Source organism: Physeter macrocephalus, chromosome 21 (genome assembly GCF_002837175.3).
Source record: "Physeter macrocephalus isolate SW-GA chromosome 21, ASM283717v5, whole genome shotgun sequence".
Taxonomy (NCBI): Eukaryota; Metazoa; Chordata; class Mammalia; order Artiodactyla; family Physeteridae; genus Physeter; species Physeter macrocephalus.
In genome coordinates this window covers 3,770,252-3,790,126 of record NC_041234.1, presented here as the reverse complement: position 1 = coordinate 3,790,126, position 19,875 = coordinate 3,770,252, and the positions used below count along the sequence as shown (strand labels likewise).

General features: G+C 45.8%; 1 protein-coding gene across 9 annotated transcripts in view; it reads left to right on the top strand.

The window, feature by feature from the left end:
* SH3KBP1 (SH3 domain containing kinase binding protein 1) overlaps nucleotides 1-19,875 on the top strand; it is a 346,648-nt gene that overhangs the window by 302,911 nt on the left and 23,862 nt on the right. For all 9 annotated transcript variants that reach the window (XM_024115253.2, XM_028482479.2, XM_028482476.2 and 6 more), the window contains one exon: nucleotides 6,249-6,334. In XM_024115253.2, the coding sequence (XP_023971021.1) occupies nucleotides 6,249-6,334 (86 nt within the window). The remainder of the gene's footprint in view (nucleotides 1-6,248; nucleotides 6,335-19,875) is intronic.

Below are 19,875 nucleotides of genomic sequence, written 5' to 3'. Positions count from 1 at the left end.
TTTCCTTTCTTTCCCAGCCTTTTTTTTTTTTTTTTTTTTTTTTTGCCCCCGTAACAGTTTTTACGCACTTAAAACCCAGACATTTACATTATGGTAATAGATCCTTCTGAGGGCAAGGAGCGGAGACTGCCAAAAAGATTCATCATCTGGACTTGGGATCTTTTGCTTGCTAGGAATCAGTCCGCTCTTTTTCCCTTCACCCCCCACTCACCTCCAGAAGCGTGGGGGGTCTTTGTGGTGGTTTTTGGTTGCTGCTGTTCATGTATTTATTTGCTCGTTTGCTTGCCTCGGCTTCCTGTGCACTTCAGCGTCTTTTCCAGGCCACATGTCTTGGCTTAACTGTCCCAACTTGGGCTAAATTGGTGCATGCCACTGGCTGAGCTCATGTTCTCAAGGGATGCACGTGGCGCATCTTCCACATTTCCAACTGTTCACGTGCCCCATCTCACGTCTCAGGTCTGAGTGGAAAGAGCAGGCCCCTCTGGGTGGGTCGGGTATGGGATTTTTGTTTATTAGTAGTACTTTTTAACTCGGGGAGCAAAGGCGATTTACCCAGCTGGCAGTGAGCTGCGGTGACACAGGCTGCCTGGCATCCTCGGTGACTCACCATCTCCAGGACCAGGAGGCTGAGCGAAGCAGCTTTGGGAAGCGGTCAAGAGCTTGGGCTCCAGAGGCAGAGTTAGTAGGTTCAAACCCAGACCCCACCATTCGACTAGTTTTATGACCTTTTGTCAGCAAGTGACTTCATCTCACTGAGCCTGAGTTTCCTGATCTATAGAATGAAAAGAAGGGCCGCACAAGTGGGCTCCTCCAGGAAGCAAATTTTAGTATGCGAGATCTGTGTAGGGTTCAGTGCCTGTGGGGAGGGAGAAGGAAGCCGCTTTGGGCAAAGGGAGAAAAGTTGTGATGCTGGCTCCCCAAAGCCTCGGCCAAGTCCATGGGGGCTTTGGGGCTAAAATGGCCCCTCCGAGTTGTCTTATGTTGGGCTGAGATGGCTGAGACTTTTATACCCTGAAGTGTGGGCCACGCTGGAAAGGCCAAGGAGGCTCTCTGCAGCTGAGGTAGTCCCTGGAGGGGCCAGCAGCATTTCCACCGGCGGGGGCGACCAGCCCTTCACAGAAGGGGGCTCTGGGTGGTGCAGCTCCGTGTCTGCCATGCAGAGTAGATACTTCAAGGGGCAGTTGGGGCGATTGAATCATACATGGAAGGAGCTTATCCTAGTGCCTGGCTTGTGGCAGGCAGTCAGTAAAGCATAGGTGCTGCCGTTACTTCTGTGGGATTGTCGGTTCCACTTTTTCCTGCTGGGTGTCCTTGGGCTGATCAACCTGTTCCCTGCGATTTAGGGTCCCTGGCCAGCGAAGCAAGGAGACTCTTAGTTGCTAGTTGCCTATCCAAGTCACGTGTTTTAAATATCCATAACCAAACCTGCTGAAGAAATACAAGAAAATAACATGATTTTGATTTAGCAATCAGAGATGAGTAAGGGCAACCATGTTCCGATATCTTTGGCTATATGGGGATGTGCCTGCTTTCTTCTATTTTCTCCATTTATTTAACAGCTGTGGGCATAGAAACTCACCATAAAAAAAAAAAAAACCCTCGCGGGAGCTAGTAAACTACAAAACTATGAGCTTTTTCCTCTTTTGTTGAATTTAGTAACATCCTTTTTGCCAAAATGGTACCCATGTGTTGGGCAGACTGGAGGAGAACAGGGACCATCGAGGGCTGCAGCCTCATTGGGTGTCACCCGCTCCAAACATGTGCTTTGAAGAATTTCAGAAATTCTGCTATTTTTCGGAACTGACATTCATTAGCTTTGTTGTAAACGTCTATAAATACAGTAAAAGGCATTTACAAATAGACATTGTAAAATGCTTCCACACCCACAGTCTGAACACTGTCAAAACACCAGCTGCAGCTTCCCTACTTGGAAGGATCAGAACCTTTTTTAAACTACACCTACTGTGTTTTCAAAATAGGCTTGTTTCTGGCCCTGTGTAGAAGGTAATTTCAGCCGAAAGCCTGTGTCTGCTCTTGGCATGAGGGATCAGGACTTATTTAGAGAGATGGGGGGATCCCAATCTCCTTCCTTTCCGAATATGGCTGGCGCTTTAGAATCTGGGGAGGGGTCGCTCACAGCTGCTATTTCCTATTTCTTCGGGTGGGGGGGATCCCTCATGACCTGGACCTCTCAGTGTAGGATTTGTAACTCCACCCCCCACCCCAGTGGTTCCCAGGTGAGTTCCAGGTGTGGTCACAGGGGATCACAGAGGCACCTGTGGTCGGGGAGATCCTTAAAGGAGAGTTTGTAGGTAGGGGCCAGGCAATCTCATCTTTTACCTGGGTGATACTGTTGGGGAGAAAGGAGAGCGAACATAAGCTGCCTGAATTGTACAAATCTCTGTTATTAAAAGTGAAGTTTTTTTTTAAAAAAGAGTGAACTTTAAAAGGAATGAAAAACTTACCTATAGGCTTATCCCAGAGACAACTGCTATTAACATTTTGGGCTGTTTCTTGCCCATCTTTTTCCTATGTATATTTTGGTTTGTTTTTCATCGGTTTTACATAGGTGTGATCATACTGAATGTCATACAACTTTATGTCTTTAGGGAATAATGCAGTTATTATAAATACATAATGCATTCCCATTTCAGAAAAAAGGCAAATGTTCATTAATTCTACAAGTATTTTTGAGCTCCTGACATGTACCAGGTGCTGGGCTGGTGCTAGAAATCACCCATCAGACTGCCCAGGAATAACCACTATTAATACATGTTCTTTTAGCCTTAAAGAAAATCCCTCTTCCTAACATAGCAGAAGGGCATGTGGTTGCATGTGCAGTGAGGTGTATGTCATTTTTAACTTGTATTTGTCGCCCTGACATTGTAACATAAGCATCTGTCCCTGTTGTCATGAACTGTTTATACGTATCATTTTCATGGCTGTATAAAAGTCCGTCACATATCATAGGTTATTAGACTGTTCCCCTATTTATGAAAGATAAAAATTACTTCTTTTTACCCTGCCCTGTTCCCCAAAGGCTTGGAGGTAACTTTCAAAATTGCATATAAAAGAATAAAATAGTTAAGAGTGACAATAAAGGGGAAATAAGGGCAGAAAAGTAATACAGCCCAAGATCAGACGAGCATGGCAATGGGCATAGAGTTCTCTACGGCCCCCCTCGAGAGAGAGGCTCACATTGGACTAGAAGCTTCCAGGTATCAAACCAAAGAGGGAAATGGTAGCTCCAAGATCCACAGTTACCAAAATGCACGAATAAGCCACATGTTCAGAAGCAGCCGAGTTGTTCTGAGATACACATGGTTCACTGACGTGCAAAGCTCCTTCCCCCATCTGCACCTCCAACACCCCCCCCCATTACGTTCTCCCCAGCTGCCCACCAGGGTGTCACCTCCAACCATCCTCACCTTTGGCCAAAAAAAAAGGTCAGTGGAATTAACTGGACTTTCCTTGCCTGAGTGACCTCTCTCCCTGGACAGAACATGTGTTTTTGTAAATTTTAATCCTTGGTGTGTTCCCAAAAGGACAGAGCTGTCTGGCTGTGAGTATAACTTGAGTTCAGTCTGTGAGTTGGGAAGATAACAGCACCAAATCTTTCAGTCTCTGTAGATACCAAGTAATAAGATTAAGAGCCCTCAAGAACTTTTAAAAATGAGAATGCTGGGCTTCCCTGGTGGCACAGTGGTTAAGAATCCGCCTGCCAATGCAGGGGACACGGGTTCGAGCCCTGGTCCGGGAAGATCCCACATGCCGCGGAGCAACTAAGCCCGTGCGCCACAACTACTGAGCCTGCGCTCTGGAGCCCACGAGCCACAACTGCTGAGCCCGCGAGCCACAACTGCTGAAGCCCACGTGCCTAGAGCCCGCGATCCACAACAAGAGAAGCAATCGCAATGAGAAGCCCTCGCACCGCAACGAAGAGTAGCCCCCGCTCGCCGCAACTAGAGAAAGCCCACGTGCAGCAACGAAGACCCAGTGCAGCCAAAAATTTAAAGAAAAAAAAAAAAAGAAAATGCTTTCTTACTAATAGTACCACATTTCTAAAACATTTCATTCAGAAGTTTACATTCAAATTAGCAGATGCTCGGGCCCTGCCAATAAAGTGTTTTGAAATAAACATCCTTAATCCTGCCACTCCTGTTGGCTCGGTGTCTGTCCAAGGAAGTGTGCCCCGTGGGGCCTGAGCTTCAGTAGCTGGGGGGGTGGAGAGGGGGTCTCCTATGGAAATTTGGCCCGGGGGTCCCACAGCCTTGGGAGGTTGAGGTGAGGCAGTCTCCTAAGGCACATATACAGTCTTAGAGCTGTACTTTCTCTTGGTGGAGACTAAGCCATTCGGCCCAGCCCTGGTTCCCTGGAGTTCTCACCTCTGCTTGTCTTCTGGCCGAGGGTGCTTGAGGTTAAGAGTCAGTCTTGGGCTTCCCTGGTGGCGCAGTGATTGAGAGTCCGCCTGCCGATGCAGGCGACGCGGGTTCGTGCCCCGGTCCGGGAGGATCCCACATGCCGTGGCGCGGCTGGGCCCGTGAGCCATGGCCGCTGAGCCTGCGCGTCCGGAGCCCGTGCTCCTCAACGGGAGAGGCCACAACAGTGAGAGGCCCGCGTACCGCAAAAAAAATAAAAAATTTAAAAAAAATTAAAATTAAAAAAAAATAAAATAAAAAGAGTCAGTCTTGTTCACTTGGGAGCTGAGGGAAGCTGACCTCTGTCTACTGGGCCTTCTCCACTGTCGCAAGGATATGCACGTCTCGCTGCATGCCACCCCCATCACCCCTTCTTGGGTGGGGAACCCAGAAGTCTGCCCCTTACCTCCAGGTTTACAGGTCTCCAGCTTCAGCTTTCCTCTGTCCCCATTGCCTCCAGGACAAACTGAACCCCGAGGGACTCAGCCCAGCACCGTCTGACCTTTGCCAACCTTTCTCCTCTCACTGCTCTCTGAGGATCTCGGACTTCAGCCCGGCCACACTGGGCACTCCCACCTACCCTTGGGTCCTTGCTCCGTCATGCCTCTTAGTAATACATCCTCTGTCCCTTTTCCTCCAAGGCCCAACTGTAATGCCGCCTCCTCTGTGTGCTCCCAGCCTGCCCTGCAGATCTCTCTGTCTTGACCGAGTTCTTGATTCCCTTAAGACCTGGATGTGCCTGTATCTTACCCAGCCTGTGCCATGTGGGCTCGGGGCTATCTGTCTGTCTCTTTCTCCCATTTAGACCACGAGACCCTCCAGAGTCGGTACGACCCGGCTTGGCCCACTCACCACCCCCAGCGTGGTGGGTATTTGACAAGTGCTCCTGGAATAAATCTGTTGCTCGTTGTGTAGTTTGGCTGCCTGGTGAGCGCAGGGGGGCTTTGAGATGGACTATTTCTGTTGCTTTCCCAGGAACAACTACTTGACTTCTCCCTCTCATTTTATGGACAAGAATCTCTCATTTTAAGGGCAAGGATCTTTTCCTATTTCACTTGCCATCACAGACCTTGGATAATCTTGTTCAGCGCTCATCTGCCTGAAAGGGTCCACAGAGCTGCCCATTTGGAGGGATTAGGAGGAACCTTCTGCCCACACGAGTGGGCTGCTTCTCTCATCGTCTTGGAGGCCTGTCCCCATCATCCCAAAGGGCTGCTCCTAGCCCAGATAGAGAGGGAAGTCTCTCATGTCCTGATGGGCACAGGGCCACCCACCCAACAGCTGTCTAATTTTACAGGCCCATGCCCCAGTGCCAGCTTTCAGGCTGCCAGGTCTCAACTTGACACCTTGTGCCTGTCAACAAGGCTGGCTGATGCCTCTGCTTCAGGCCAGAAACCCTTTTTCTCAAGGTTAAAAGTAGCTGACCTTTGACAAGCAACATTGGCTAAATTCCTGGCTCCTTAAAAGGGAAGCTCCTGGTTATCGTTTGCTGGTGCTTATTTGGCCATGGGGCAGGAGCGGGCCCTACGTCGCACCCTGTGGACCAACAGGAGGGTTTGTGGTTGAAGGTGCATTGCTGAACAGTCGTTATTAAAATAGCCATCTCTGAAAATGTGTGTCGGAGAGGAGGGCCTCCAGTCTGTCGGCCGGTTTGCACCAAGGCCCATGTGGCTGGACAGCTTGTCAGTTCCCACTGGTCACCCCCAGAGGCAACAGTGTGACCCATCCCCCATGCAGCATACTCCTTAACTTGTGTGCAGCGAGAAAGCTGACGAAACGACAAGGACACATGCCAATTATTAAATGCCCGGACTTGTGTCTTTAACGTAGGGGTGACGGTCCAAAGATCGACTTGGCGGGCAGTTCGATATCCGGCATCCTGGACAAGGACCTCTCGGACCGCAGCAATGACATCGGTGAGTAAGGAGAGCATTCTCGCTTCTCTTTGCAAAACTTTAAAAGAACCACCGAGCTTGGTTTGCCCCTTCCACCAGCCTGATGAGAACTAACGCAACCATTTAAATGCAAGGCGAACAACCCTCAGGTGGTTTTAGATATTGCGGTCTTGTAAAGATGGGAAGTGATGGTGGTTTCCACGCTAAAACAGAACGCCTGGGATTTTTACTCTCCCCGGCCTTAGGAAAAATTCCTTGCAAGGTCTGATGAAAAGAAATGATGAACAGACCTTTTGGAGAAGTGGCCATTAGCACTTATATTCATATTTTCCAGCAATTTATGTATTTAGTCTAAAAAAGTGAATGGGTGGACATGCAGCGTGGCAGAATTCACTGTAGACACAGCACTAAGTGTTCTGACTTTGAGTTAAAAATGAGCTTTGGTGCGGTAATTGCCACTTAGTTGAGAACGTGAGTGAGTTTTCCCGGGGTCAAGATACCACCATGTGACAGATGGGAAGGTAGCTCGAGTCCGTGGGTAAACAAGGCAGAGGGCTTTGGGGGGATGTGCGTGGGTGGAGTGCGGTCAAGTGCGTGCTGGTTGAGGCCTCTGTTGGTCTGACGGGGTGACAGCCCTTTTAAGAAATCCAGATTCAGGGGCCACATTTCTTTCAGCTTTACATCTTTTGTTTGTACCTGTCATGGTCAGAAGTTAGCACTCTCTCATATTCTACATGACAGAGAGGGATACATTTTGGACTTTGCCTTTCATAAGTTAAATTTTTTTATTTTGAAATAATTAGAGATTCACGTGCAGTTGTAAGAAACAGTGCAGAGAGAACCACATACCCTTTGCCCGGTTTCTTCCAGCAGTAGCGTCTTATGAACTATAGTGCAAGGTCACAAGCAGGTTATTGACATTGATACACCCCACCAGACGCCTCAGTTGTAGTGGTACTTATGTGTGTTTAGTTCTCTGCAGTTTGGTCACATGTGTAGGTTTGTGTATCCACCACCACAGTCAAGATACAGAACATTTCCCTCACTGCTAGGATCCATCATGTTGCCTTTTTATAACCACTAACCACACGTCCCTCCCCCCTCCTCTTCCCTAACCTCTGGCAGCCACTATCAAGGATTGATTTGACACGGAAGGTTCCAGCATGATTTGCATTGGCCGCTCAATTTAGAAACAAATGTCCAACAGTTGGCAGGCCCTGTAAGAGAATGCTCACTAGGGCGCCCAACATGAGTATTCTTATCACCTGGGGTTACTCTTTTTGGGGTGCAGTTTTCTTCTGAACCTGCTAATAGAGTTGCATCTTTGCAACTGCTGACCTGCAGTCTCTGGTCTGATCTTATGACAGCTTGGGAGTAGGATATGTCGTGACCATAAATACCAAAAGTATTTGCCCTGGTTCCAGAAACTGTTTTACATCCTCACTTAGCCTTTGAGAAGCGCAGTCAGGAAGCGTGACCAGGAGCTTCTGACAGCTTGGGCTGATGCAATAATAGAAACACTAGCCTGCTGTAGCTTTGGACTTGGTTAAAGGGCAGAGAAGAGCAGAGCAGCGATTGGCTGTGAATGAGAAGGAATCATCAGAATGAGCCTGATTGAGTTCTGGTTTTACTGCTGTGGTTCAACATTTGGGCCCCATTTTAAGGCAGGCTGGCCCGTTGGCGAAGTGACAGTGAGGGTCACACGGGGCCCCCCACAGGAAAGGAGGTGTCACCCGCCTCCAGGATGCACAGGGCTGTGCCTTGCTTGTGAAGAGCGTTGGCCTCTGAGCCTTGTTTTCTTTGGGTCTGGAGATGGCTAAGGTGGCTGTCACCAAAACACTGACAAGCTGGTTGGGAAACGCTGGGGACATTGATGGGGGAGGGTTAGCCTGTGGAAGCTTTGCATACTGTGTATGTATCTGGGCGCCCAGAAAGAGATGCTGAGGTTTGGCTCACTCTCATTTTGCCAAGAAGACATTAATCCCAGAAGACTGTAATTCCTGAAGCTAATAATTTAATGTATATATTATTTGCCTGGCCAGAAATGATGATTGGCAGCCTTGTAAGCAACCACTGAGTCCTTGGGTACCTACTGCTCAAGTGCAGGGTTATACCTACTCATACACAGGCCCTGCTTTCCAGGGGCTTTGGGTCTGTCGCGGCCCCTAAGACGGCAAACGGAAAGTGTAACACTGACGGTCTGTCTAAATGCTGACGGAGTGGTAGAAAGTAAGACTGATCAGAGTTGGGGCTGCTCCTTGGTGCCCAGGATGTCAGAGCAGGCTCCGTGAAGGGGGACAGACTTACCTGGATCTGGAAGTTGGATTCGCTTCGGTAGAGGCAGAGGCAGAGGCAGGCAGGGAAATCATAGGGGGAGGGCTGATAGCTGAGCATAGGTCGGCCTGGCTGCGGCAGAGAGCTTGCGCTGACGTGGAGGGGTGGTGCTGACCCGGAAATGTAAGTCGGGGCTGGATTGAGTTTGAGAGGGATGGATTTGTCATTTTTTCTGCAGGCAGTGGGGGCTCTTGATGGTTGACACTGAAGCGACATGATCGGGTCTAAAAATTCAGATAATAGGTGATGGAGCTTTGTGGGACCAATCAGATGAAGGGAAGGTGGGTGTCAGGGAGTCAGGTTATTTGATAGTTCGCCTGAGAGCTAGTGAGAGGGAGCCAGAGTGGAGCTGCTCAGAAGAGGATTGTGCAACAAGGGGTACCTGCGCAAGCAGCAATGCGAGAGAATGATCGCTGGTCCTCGGAAACAGATGGGATTTGGGAGTGGGGAGGAGGAGGGAACGATTTGTTAGCTCTGAGGTTTTAGGGTTGGGTGACTGATTGGTGGGGGGAAATGACTTGGGTAGAAATAAGCATATCCGGAGGAGGAACTGGTTTGGGGGGAAACGTGATGAATTTAAGCATGTTGACATTGAGATCTGGCTGGACATCCCACGTCAGTGCTGGATGAGGACTTGAAGGTGGAGGCTGAGGCCGGAGAGGCGGGCAGAGCTTGGCGTCTGCAGACCTGGGTTTGAGTGCTGTTGATTCTGCTGCTTCCTGGCTGGGTGACCTTCTGTAACTTACACCAACTCTCTGAGCTTCAGCTTCTTTCTCTATAAAGAGTTCTCACGTCTCTCTAAGCTTCCTCACCTTGTCTTCCAGAATTATGTAAAATCAGTTGATGAGCTGTCAAAAGACAGAGGTGCTTATTATTAATGTTGTTGTTTGCTTAAAAGTGATAAAGTCAAGAAGATAAATAAAATCCTTACCACGAGAAAAGAGAAAGAAGGACCTAGAACTGAAGACTAAACCTTGTGCAAAGCCCTCATCTAAGGGAAAAGTGGGCTCTTGCAACATCACAGGGGCCAACGGAGGAGAGGATTTTAAGCAAAGTGTCTTAGGTCCAGTTGCAGAAATGTCCTTTGCAGATGGGTCGGTCAAGATTAGAACATTGCCAAGGGGCTGGCTGTCTTCAGGGCTGCTTTTGTATGTCTGCTTTTGTAGCATTTGTTCATTGTTTTGAATCAAGAAGGAAATTATTTGTACCAGAATGTTTGGTTAGTGATTCAGACAATTGAAGCTGTCCAACTGCGGGCCGCCGCGAATAACAGAATACAGCCTTGAAAGCCATTGGAAATCATCGTTGTTAGCTATAAATAAATCTGTGTTTCCTCTTAATAAAACTATAATTTTAAATTATTTTCATATTAAATTAGAGAACATGGCTTTTTCAGATCTCGTGTGGGCAGCTACCAGCATCTGTCAGCCCGAGATAATTTAGAATGAAATCCGTTGGTCCAAAGCTAACTTGTTGATGTCAGTTTGAGATACTGTTTGTATCAAACTATGCGGCCATATTTCAAGTAACGTAATAGGAAACATGGATGAGCGCCAACACAGGCCTGCACATGAATAGAAATGAAAATTAAATTGTCTGGTTTTCTCTTGCTGACGGAAGAATCTCTGTTCCGATTGAATGGGAGATTAGAGGCCGCGGAGTCAAGTGCCATAACATTTACTTTTATTATGTAGTATATTGTAGTTCCCACGGCATGGTGGGATTTATTGTTACACTTCAATGCTACGGAGATTTTCTGTTCCTTTCACACTAAAGCACATAGCAACAGGCCTCCAGGTGCGAAGCAGCCTGGGAACTGAGCCGTCTAGTTTCAACTAATTGACTTCAAAAAAAAAAAAAGCCCTTCTCATTCCTCCTAAGTTGCTTGCCTTCTTTGTTTTGACTCTTGTTTTCCATTCTATTCAAATCTCATCATACCTTTCCCACTTCCGTCTCTTTACATGGACACCACCCCTGTTCACTTGAGGAAGCTGATTTCCCCTCTGTCTTTTCAACTGACCCCACAGACCCACACTTCACATGCCAGTCAGTTTGGGGCCAAGTATTACCAGCTTTACAGTCTATGGTCTTAGGATGTGGAACTGGTTTGGAAGCTTTGAAGGCAAACTTCAACTTGTCCTCGGATCTCTCACCGATGCCTCTGGGCCTGTGGTTCATTCAGACCAGGAAATGTAAAAGCACTTCCCTACCTATGCCCTGGGAATGCTATTAAGAGCTAATTGATTTTGGGTGGGGTGCTGGAAAGCTTCTAAGGCTGGATTGTGCTGATGGTTGCAGGACTCTGTAAATACTAAAAATTATTAAGTTGTACTCTTAAAATGGATGAACTTTATGGTATCTAAATTATACTTCAGTAAAGCTATTGAAAAGAAAAGAGAGCTAATTGAAATTTTCTGAGCATTCACTTTGAGGTCTCAATGTCAAAAAAAGATATACACACCTTTGCCTCACTTTATAAAACAGCTTTGTATATTTATTTAATAGCCACTATGTTGGTGTTTCTGAGTTGTCTATAAACCAATCTTCTATAAATAGGATTATGTTTTAGATGTGTTAAGGAAGCTCTCAAAGCTTGTAGTGGAATCATTTTGTAAAACAAGTAAGTTCCTTCAAGGTGTTAAATAAGTGTATTGTTTTACACGGTTTTCTTAAATTGGGGCCCACCTGGGCATTGATACGTATCGTCACAGCTATGGTGATAGAAGAATCACAAAGCGTTTGGAAGACTTAGGAGTGCTTTCTAAGAATATTTGGGGGTATAACAGGCCTTTATAATCTTTGATTCCTCTTTGAGGTACAGTTTGTGATAGTTTCTTCTGAGTAACATAACTGTGGGTATAACGTCCTAGGGTTAGAATCATTCCTCCAGTGCAATGAAGAGCATATGCTCCCTCTCTTCATCTCCCTCTACTGTTGTCCTGAGGTTATAGTGGTGAAATCATAGCAATGGGAGCGAGCAAGCAAAAGGAAAGAAGGAACTAATAGTCACTGGGTGCCTCCTAGACGTTTGGTATATTTTATATATTTCTCATCATCACCAGCCCTGTGAGGGAGGTGTGATATCTCTCGTTTTACAGGGACTGGGCAGGGAATGAAGAAAGTCAGGTAATTTGGGCAAGGTTAACCAACTGGTAAATCACAGAGTTGGATTTGAACCTAGTTCCCCCTGACCCATGGAGCCCAAATTTTCCAGTATATGAGGTTGGTCTATATCAGTGGTTCTCAACCATTCTCCCCAGGGGACATTTGGCAATGCCTGGAGACATTTTTTTTTTTTTTTTTTTTTTTGCGGTACGCGGGCCTCTCACTGTTGTGGCCTCTCCCGTTGCGGAGCACAGGCTCCGGAAGCGCAGGCTCAGCGCCCATGGCTCACGGGCCCAGCCGCTCCGCGGCATGTGGGACCCTCCCGGACCGGGCCACGAACCCGTGTCCCCTGCATCGGCAGGCGGACTCTCAGCCACTGCGCCACCAGGGAAGCCCTGGAGACATTTTTGATTGTCCCAAATTGGGGGTCGAGGTGGAGTGGGGATGCTACTGGCATCTAGTGGGCAGAGACTAGAAATGCTGTTAAACATTTTACAGTACCCAGGGCAGCCCCTGCAGCAAAGACTGATCCGGTGCCACTGTCAATAGCAGCGAAGTTGAGAAAGCCCAGTCAGTGCCAAGAATCCAGTGGTGAGTTAGGAACAGCTGGGATAGGGACAGTGTCCCCTCAATTGAGTGCAGCCTGTGGTCCTGGGATGGCCCATCTAATTTCCTGAGAATCTCTATAAAACATAGTGTGAAAATGGTTTCAGAGCTTTTGGAAACGGGTGAGTTTATATCCAAAAAAGTAAATATATTTAAGTTATTCACCAAAGCACGGACCAAGGAAGTTGCCACGACCTTTGAGAGAACGCTCACCCTCTTTCTCCTTGCCCTAGAAAAGGATGATATAATTCGCCTCTGATTTTCATACAGAAAGGGTGTTATGTTTGGGATTAGATACTCTGCCAAGATTTAATACCCAGTGTTTAAATGGATGTTAAATGAAAGGACAACAACAAACATGAAATTTAATCAATGCTAAATTAGAAATCTGTGTGGTAAAGCTTAAGACTGTATATAGTATAAAGCCATCTAATAGTGACCAGTAACACAAAATTTTTGTCAATATGACACCAAACCTCTATAAACAAGTGATTAAATTTTTAACCTTTTTGAAATTTCTGCCTTTTACCGTGAGAAACCATTTCTTGGGATTTCTTGGACAGACTTCAGGGAAGAGTTAGATCCCGGGCTTTGGGCTGTTGGTTTTTCTGTCCCCGTTTTTATATTTTAAATTTCCCCTTTTGGAGCTAGAGAGCCAGTTATTGGGCCTTGTAGCATTTCAGGTCATTGAGCAATTTCTCGGGTTTAATAGGACAACATGTACTGTGTCCTGCCTGTCTTAAAGAACACCATGGGTGACATTTGGAGTGTTCCAGAAGGACTGCTGGCTGAGCACGTGTGTGAACAAGCCGCACCTCTCGGCTCTCTTGGGGTTAGTTGCTCTGACGTGAGGGTTTTCATTTGAGAGCCACAGCTCACTCTTACAGACAGTGTCCCTTTACCAGTGACCTTCAGACATGGTCTTTGGGATCAGGAAGGTAGCTGGCATTACCTGTGCAGAGGAGAGGAAGATGTGGTCCCTGCTATGTCACCATCAGATCTGCACATGAGGCTGTGGGGTGTGCATGTGTGGAGCTCTGGCTCCTATCCAGGGACACCAGTCATGACCAAACTTCAGTTTGTATCAGGATGATTTGAGAAACACTATGCATTTCTCAAGTGTGGTGATAGAAGGCAAAAGAGATTGTGCTTAGGGTCAAAAACGCTTTATACCAAGGAAGTGAAACAGGTTGAGCTTGTGTTTGCTGGGTCTTGAACCTAGTCAGTCCCTCTGACCGGTTTTGCTTTCCTCCCAGCCTTTCAGGACTTAGCCTTGGCTCAGAAGAGGTTCTCTGCCTGGGCCTCCCCGTCCAGTGCCCCTTCCCCTGGTTCCCGACCTCTCCCCTAAGATTCTTAGGGCTCACAGCCTAGGTTTGTGCTGAGTAAACGAGGTCAATCTGGCCACCAGCATTGGTTTCCAAATCACCTCACAGTCTTAGAGAAGATGGGTTGATGGCAAGCCCTTGTCCTTCTCAGCACTTCCGAGAGTCTGCTCTGTCAGGGTTCCACTGACAGATCTTCACAGTTAGAAACATCGGTCCAGACCAAAACTGAGGTGCTCCCCTCTGCCTGCTTGGCCCCCGGCAGGGCAATCCTGGCCTTTGGCAGTCTGTCGCATTGATTAGGTCCGTGCTTAGTTTTGATGGGTTCCACAAACTACTTTTACCCCATCACATCCAATAAGCGCAAAAGCAATAAACATTCAAAGTGCCAGTAAGAAAAGTTTCATGACAACTGTAGAAACACAGGTGGAGGTTAAACAGATCCAAGTGGGGGTGACGATCATAAGTGTTGCATAACCTCCTGGAAGTGATGTATCCGGGGGTGTGAATTATTCTAAAGCACAGAGAGCGAGCAGTGCCATCCTGCCCAAGCCACCCACAGCCATCAGCCTGCCCTGAGCAAGAGTGAGTGAGTGGTGAGATTGGGTGGGGGGCATTTGGGTGTGCAGCAAGCATCCTTCAGATGGGTCTTGGCTTGGAGAGGGTCACAGTGCCCGCTAGCTGTGTGGACTTGTGGCCAGCCCCAGAAGCTCACCTGTGTGCAGGGGTGGTGTGCCCTCCCCTGGTATTTTGGTCGCCTCCCTCTCTGTGGTCAGGGCCTTGGCATTCTTCGTTCAGCCCAGCTGCTTAAACACCTCTGCTTTTGCTACACTCTGAGACCATTTTCAGCTTTAAGAATACAAATGCAGAGGGACACCTAGTGGGTTCAAAGTAGTCTATACACAGCAAAGAGACGTATGTAGTAACCTGTGTTACATCCGCAGTGGGCCCCGCTGAGGCCTCTGAGCTGCGAATGAATGTGGAAGCAAGAAGGGAACAGGTGACAGTCAGCTCTCAGGTTGCATGTGGCATTTACTTGGCCTGCAATGCCCCCTCCACCCACTGGCTGTGGATTCAGGGATTGACAGAGCCCTGTTATGGCTTCTCTTTGACTTGTAAATATCCAGAGGGATACACAACCTGCCAGAAAAGCATGCTCAAGTATACCCCTTTGTCATACTAAAAGCACTGTAGACAAACTACCCTTTATTAAGGAGGAAAGTTGAGTTATCAGACTCCTTCTAGCCATGGACTCTTGCTAGGGCCTGGTCTGGGAACCTCAGCCCACTCTGCTTCCCACTGCCTTTGGTTCATTAAATGAGAAAAGTGATGAGCACTTGCGGAGTGAGGTTGGGGGCCCCGTTAGAAGGAAACTGGATCTGGTGGTGACAAGCTAAAGATGAGGTGTCAGTGAACAGGGAGGCCTGATTTCAAGCCAGAGAATCTTTCTTTAGCTTCCCGATGCCCTGTAGTGGCACTCTCCACCTCCCCAGGCATGAGTCCTTCCTCCTGAGGTGGTGCATGATCTTTGGAATTTCCCAGGCTCACTTACCCCCAATCCTGGCCCCCCCAAAAAGCCTTTTAATTTGAGGGACTGCTGGTTTTTATTTTACTAATGAAGCACATTTTAAAAAACAAATGCCATCGCCTGGTAGAAAGGATATAGTCTCCAATTTAAAAATTGAACACATTTGGCTTACTGGGACACTCGCAATGTTGACCTTCTTTTTCTTGGCACTTTATGTATGCACTGGGGAGAACTTTGTCGTGAATGCATACCAGTTCTTCGGGTGGCTTCAGATTTGAATTCCTAGCTCTGCAGTCCAGGTTGAGTGAGTCTCAGCTCCGTTTTCCTCTTCTTTACGACAGGGTTAGTTACTAACGCCCACCTGCCTCAGAGGATTGTTGTAAAGTATAGACATGGTGTGACGTGACTGAGACAAAACAGGTGCTTTCTGAGTTGTAAGTTGGTACAGCTGCAGTTCAGGTAGAGAGAAGAACCAAGTATCGACCTACATTCTTACTGTGACTACTGTTCTTGGAAAATAGGAAAGTTCTTGAACATGTAACATAAATCAGCTGAGATTTTGACAGCTGTATCGGATATCGTTTCATATGATTTGCTCAGTTGGCTTTTTATATTAAAGAGCTGCTCCCCAGCCCCCAATTACAAAGGGAAAAGGTGCTCACTTTCAAAAAATGAAAGAACTCAGGAACTTAGAAAGTGAAAGTCCCCTGGTTTCTCAGCCTCTCCCTGAGGTAATCACTGTTAATTTGTTGTACACACCTTTAGAAGTCTTTCTGTGACTGGATGGATGGACGGATGGATGGTTGGATGTTTTAAAAATGTGATCATGTTAATACAATACAGTTCTAGTCCACACTTGTTCTTTTGTGCTAAATAATGTACGTTTGACATCTTTCCACATAAGTCACGTAGGTCCACCTTATACTTTTAAAGGCTACATGATATTCCATTGCATGACTCTACTGTAACCAATTCACTAGGAGCAATGCTGCAAAGATCACCCTAGGACAGTGATCTGCAAATAGGACAACATGAACCTTGGGGGACCATGGAGACTTCCCAGGCCATGGACAGTGCCTCATCTTCTTATGTGCTCTTTCTTCAAACTCATCTCCTGAGAGCCCTGGTGCCATGCTGTTTTTCCTTTCTCACTCCCCTTTCCCATTCACCCTCTCCCACCTCACATGGCACAGCCAATCTCTTGCCCACTCCAGGGGTATAAAAACCCCTGGTGCAAACTCAGAGACAATTCTGAGATTGGTGTTAGACTTGAGAAACTGAAAGACTCTATTGACTGGACAAAAACTCCTTTTACAAGTCGGTTGGTTTCTAATTCTTTGCTTCCATCAAAATTGAAGGAGGTACCCACTGACGTGAAGGCAATGTCAAAAATGGAGGTGAATTTGGAGTTATGCAGCAGTAAGCCAAGGAACACCAATCATTTTTGCAAGCCACCAGAAACTAAAAGAAGGTATAAAATGGATTCTCCTTCATCTCTTCCAAAGGGAATTGACCCTCTCAAAACCTTGATTTCAGACTTCTGGTTTCTGAAATGTGAAATGGTAACCTTCTACGTTTTTTTTTTTTGTTTTTTTTTTGCGGTACGCGGGCCTCTCCCGTCGCGGAGCACGGGCTCCGGACGCGCAGGCTCAGCGGCCATGGCTCACGGGCCCAGCCGCTCCGCGGCACGTGGGATCTTCCCGGACCGGGGCACGAACCCGTGTCCCCCGCATCGGCAGGCGGACTCTCAACCACCGCGCCACCAGGGAAGCCCTAAAAATACTTCTTGATGATGCTAGACCACTGTCTGATTTTTGGTATGTAACTTGGAAGGACTTCACGGAATTAATTGACATTGTGATAACAACATTCTTTCCATTCCTATCTACTTATTTTTGTGTTAACAAAGTTTCTTGGCACTTACATCTATAAAATGAAAAATAGGAATAGAATCGATACCAAACTGTGTCATTCTGGTGATAAGTCATACAAATACAAATGAAGTGATTGTGGGAGAAACCCAATAAAATTCTACTTTGTTATGCTATTAAATTCCTTATCAAAATGAGTAGTGAGAGGCCCGCGTACCGCAAAAAAAAAAAAAAAAAAAAAAAAAAAAAAAATGAGTGGTGTGTGTATACATATGTTTTGATCATTTGCATAGTAATAATAATTGTAAGGATAACTCAATCCAGAAAAAAGTAATTTTTACACCTAGAGCCTTATGATTTCAGGAAATGAAAAAGTTATAATTTTCAATTTATATACATGTTCTTATAGCAGAAAAAGATGAAAAAATGAACAATGGACAAAATTAACAAAAGCATAAAACATTACGTTAGAATAAAATTCAGTGGTGGAAGTATGATGGAAATATGAATTCAAAGAGCGAAAGGAATGATTCAGAATTTCCAACTGTTAGAGAAAAGTTTATTAATGATTTTTTAAAAGTGGATGGTGGCAGTCATTAAATTGCTGTGGTATTCAAATTTATATTGAATGTATTCAAGACAGCAATAGTTATTTTTGAAAATATCAATATTTAGAATATAGCAGAAATTATATCCTTTGTGACTAAAACTTGTGTAAAATTTTAGATGTCAACTTAACCTGTGGGGGGGAGTACATAGTATTTTAAATTTATTTTAGGACGTACACTGGTGAACAGTTCGAACACCACTGGCCTCATAAATATGTCGTTCTGTACGTACACAAACATTGCTGTGGGTTAACTTCTAGAAGCGGAATATCTGAAGGTGTACACATTTACATTTTGTGATAGATATTGCCAAACGGCATTACAAAAAGGCTGTGCCTATTTACATTCCTGTGAATGATAGCGTTAAGTCTGATTTCTAATAAATACATTATTTATTTACTAAATCATTTTCAATAGCAAATTTGGGCCTGTAGTGAGCAATGTTTTTGAAAGGATGCTCAACATCACTAATCATTAGAGAAATGCAAATCAAAACTACAATGAGGTATCACCTCACACCAGTCAGAATGGCCATCATCAAAAAATCTACAAACAGTAAATGCTGGAGAGGGTGTGGAGAAAAGGGAACCCTCTTGCACTGTTGGTGGGAATGTAAATTGATACAGCCACTATGGAGAACAGTAGGGACGTTCCTCAAAAAACTAAAAATACAACTACCATATGACCCAGCAATCCCACTACTGGGGATATACCCAGAGGAAATCATAATTCAAAAAGAGTCATGTACCACAATGTTCACTGCAGCACGATTTACAATAGCCAGGTCATGGAAGCAACCTAAGTGTCCATCGACAGACAAATGGATAAAGAAGATGTGGCACATATATATAATGGAATATTAGCCATGAAAAGAAACAAAATTGAGTTAACTGTAGTGAGGTGGACGGACCTAGAGTCTGTCATACAGAGTGAAGTAAGTCAGAAAGAGAAAAACAAATACCGTACGCTAACACATATATATGGAATCTAAAAAAAAAAAGGTTCTGAAGAACCTATATACTCCAATAAAGATGTTATTAAAAAAATGAGTAGCCAATATCAGAAGAAAAAAAAGAATGCAAAAGTGAAATGTTACTCTCCCCCCCTTAACACTGCTTGCTATGGATGCACGTGAATCTCTTCACTTCTCAGCGCTAGACTTCAGTAAGATGCGCCCCACCCCCTTCCCAGACCCCTTCCGCTGATCTGAATTAGGTCACCATGCTATCATTGTTAATTTCATCTTTTACCTGTCTCTCATAGTAGCTAGGAGAATTTGTAATTATGTCTGTAAAATTCTGTCCCTCTCAGGGGGCTCTGAGCTCCGTGGCGCAGGGACCATGGCTGTTTTGTTCATCCCTGCATCCCCCCCCATGCCTAGCCCAGAGCCTAGCTAATAGGACTCACTTAGGAAATATGGACTGAATGAAGCAGCTGAGCATATATGAGAAGACATAATGTGATGTAGGATCACGTTAGAGATCTTCATTGCCACTAGCCCCATGGGGCTATTTAAATTTAATTTAATTTAAATCATCACACTTAGCTGTATTCCGTGTGCTCAGTAGCCACATGGGGCCAGTGGTACCATATTGGATAGTACAGATATAGCTGGTTCCATCATCACAGCAAGTTTTTTTATTTTTTAACATCTTTATTGGAGTATAATTGCTTTACAAGGTTGTGTTAGTTTTTGCTGTATAACAAAGTGAATCAGCTATACATACACATATATCCCCATATCTCCTCCCTCTTGCGCCTCCCTCCCACCCTCCCTATCCTACCCCTTTAGGTAGTGACAAAGCACCGAACTGATCTCCCTGTGCTATGCAGCTTCTTCCCACTAGCTATCTGTTTTACATTTGGTAGTGTATATATGTCCATGCCACTCTCTCACTTCGTCACAGCTTACCCTTCCCCCTCCCCATATCCTCAAGTCCATTCTCTAGTAGGTCTGCATCTTTATTCCCATCTTGCCCCTAGGTTCTTCATGACCATTTTTTTTTTAGATTCCATATATATGTGTTAGCATACAGTATTTGTTTTTCTCCTTCTGACTTACTTCACTCTGTATGACAGACTCCAGGTCTATCCACCTCATTACAAATAACTCAGTTTCATTTCTTTTTATGGCTGAGTAATATTCCATTGTATATATGTGCCACATCTTCTTTATCCATTCATCTGT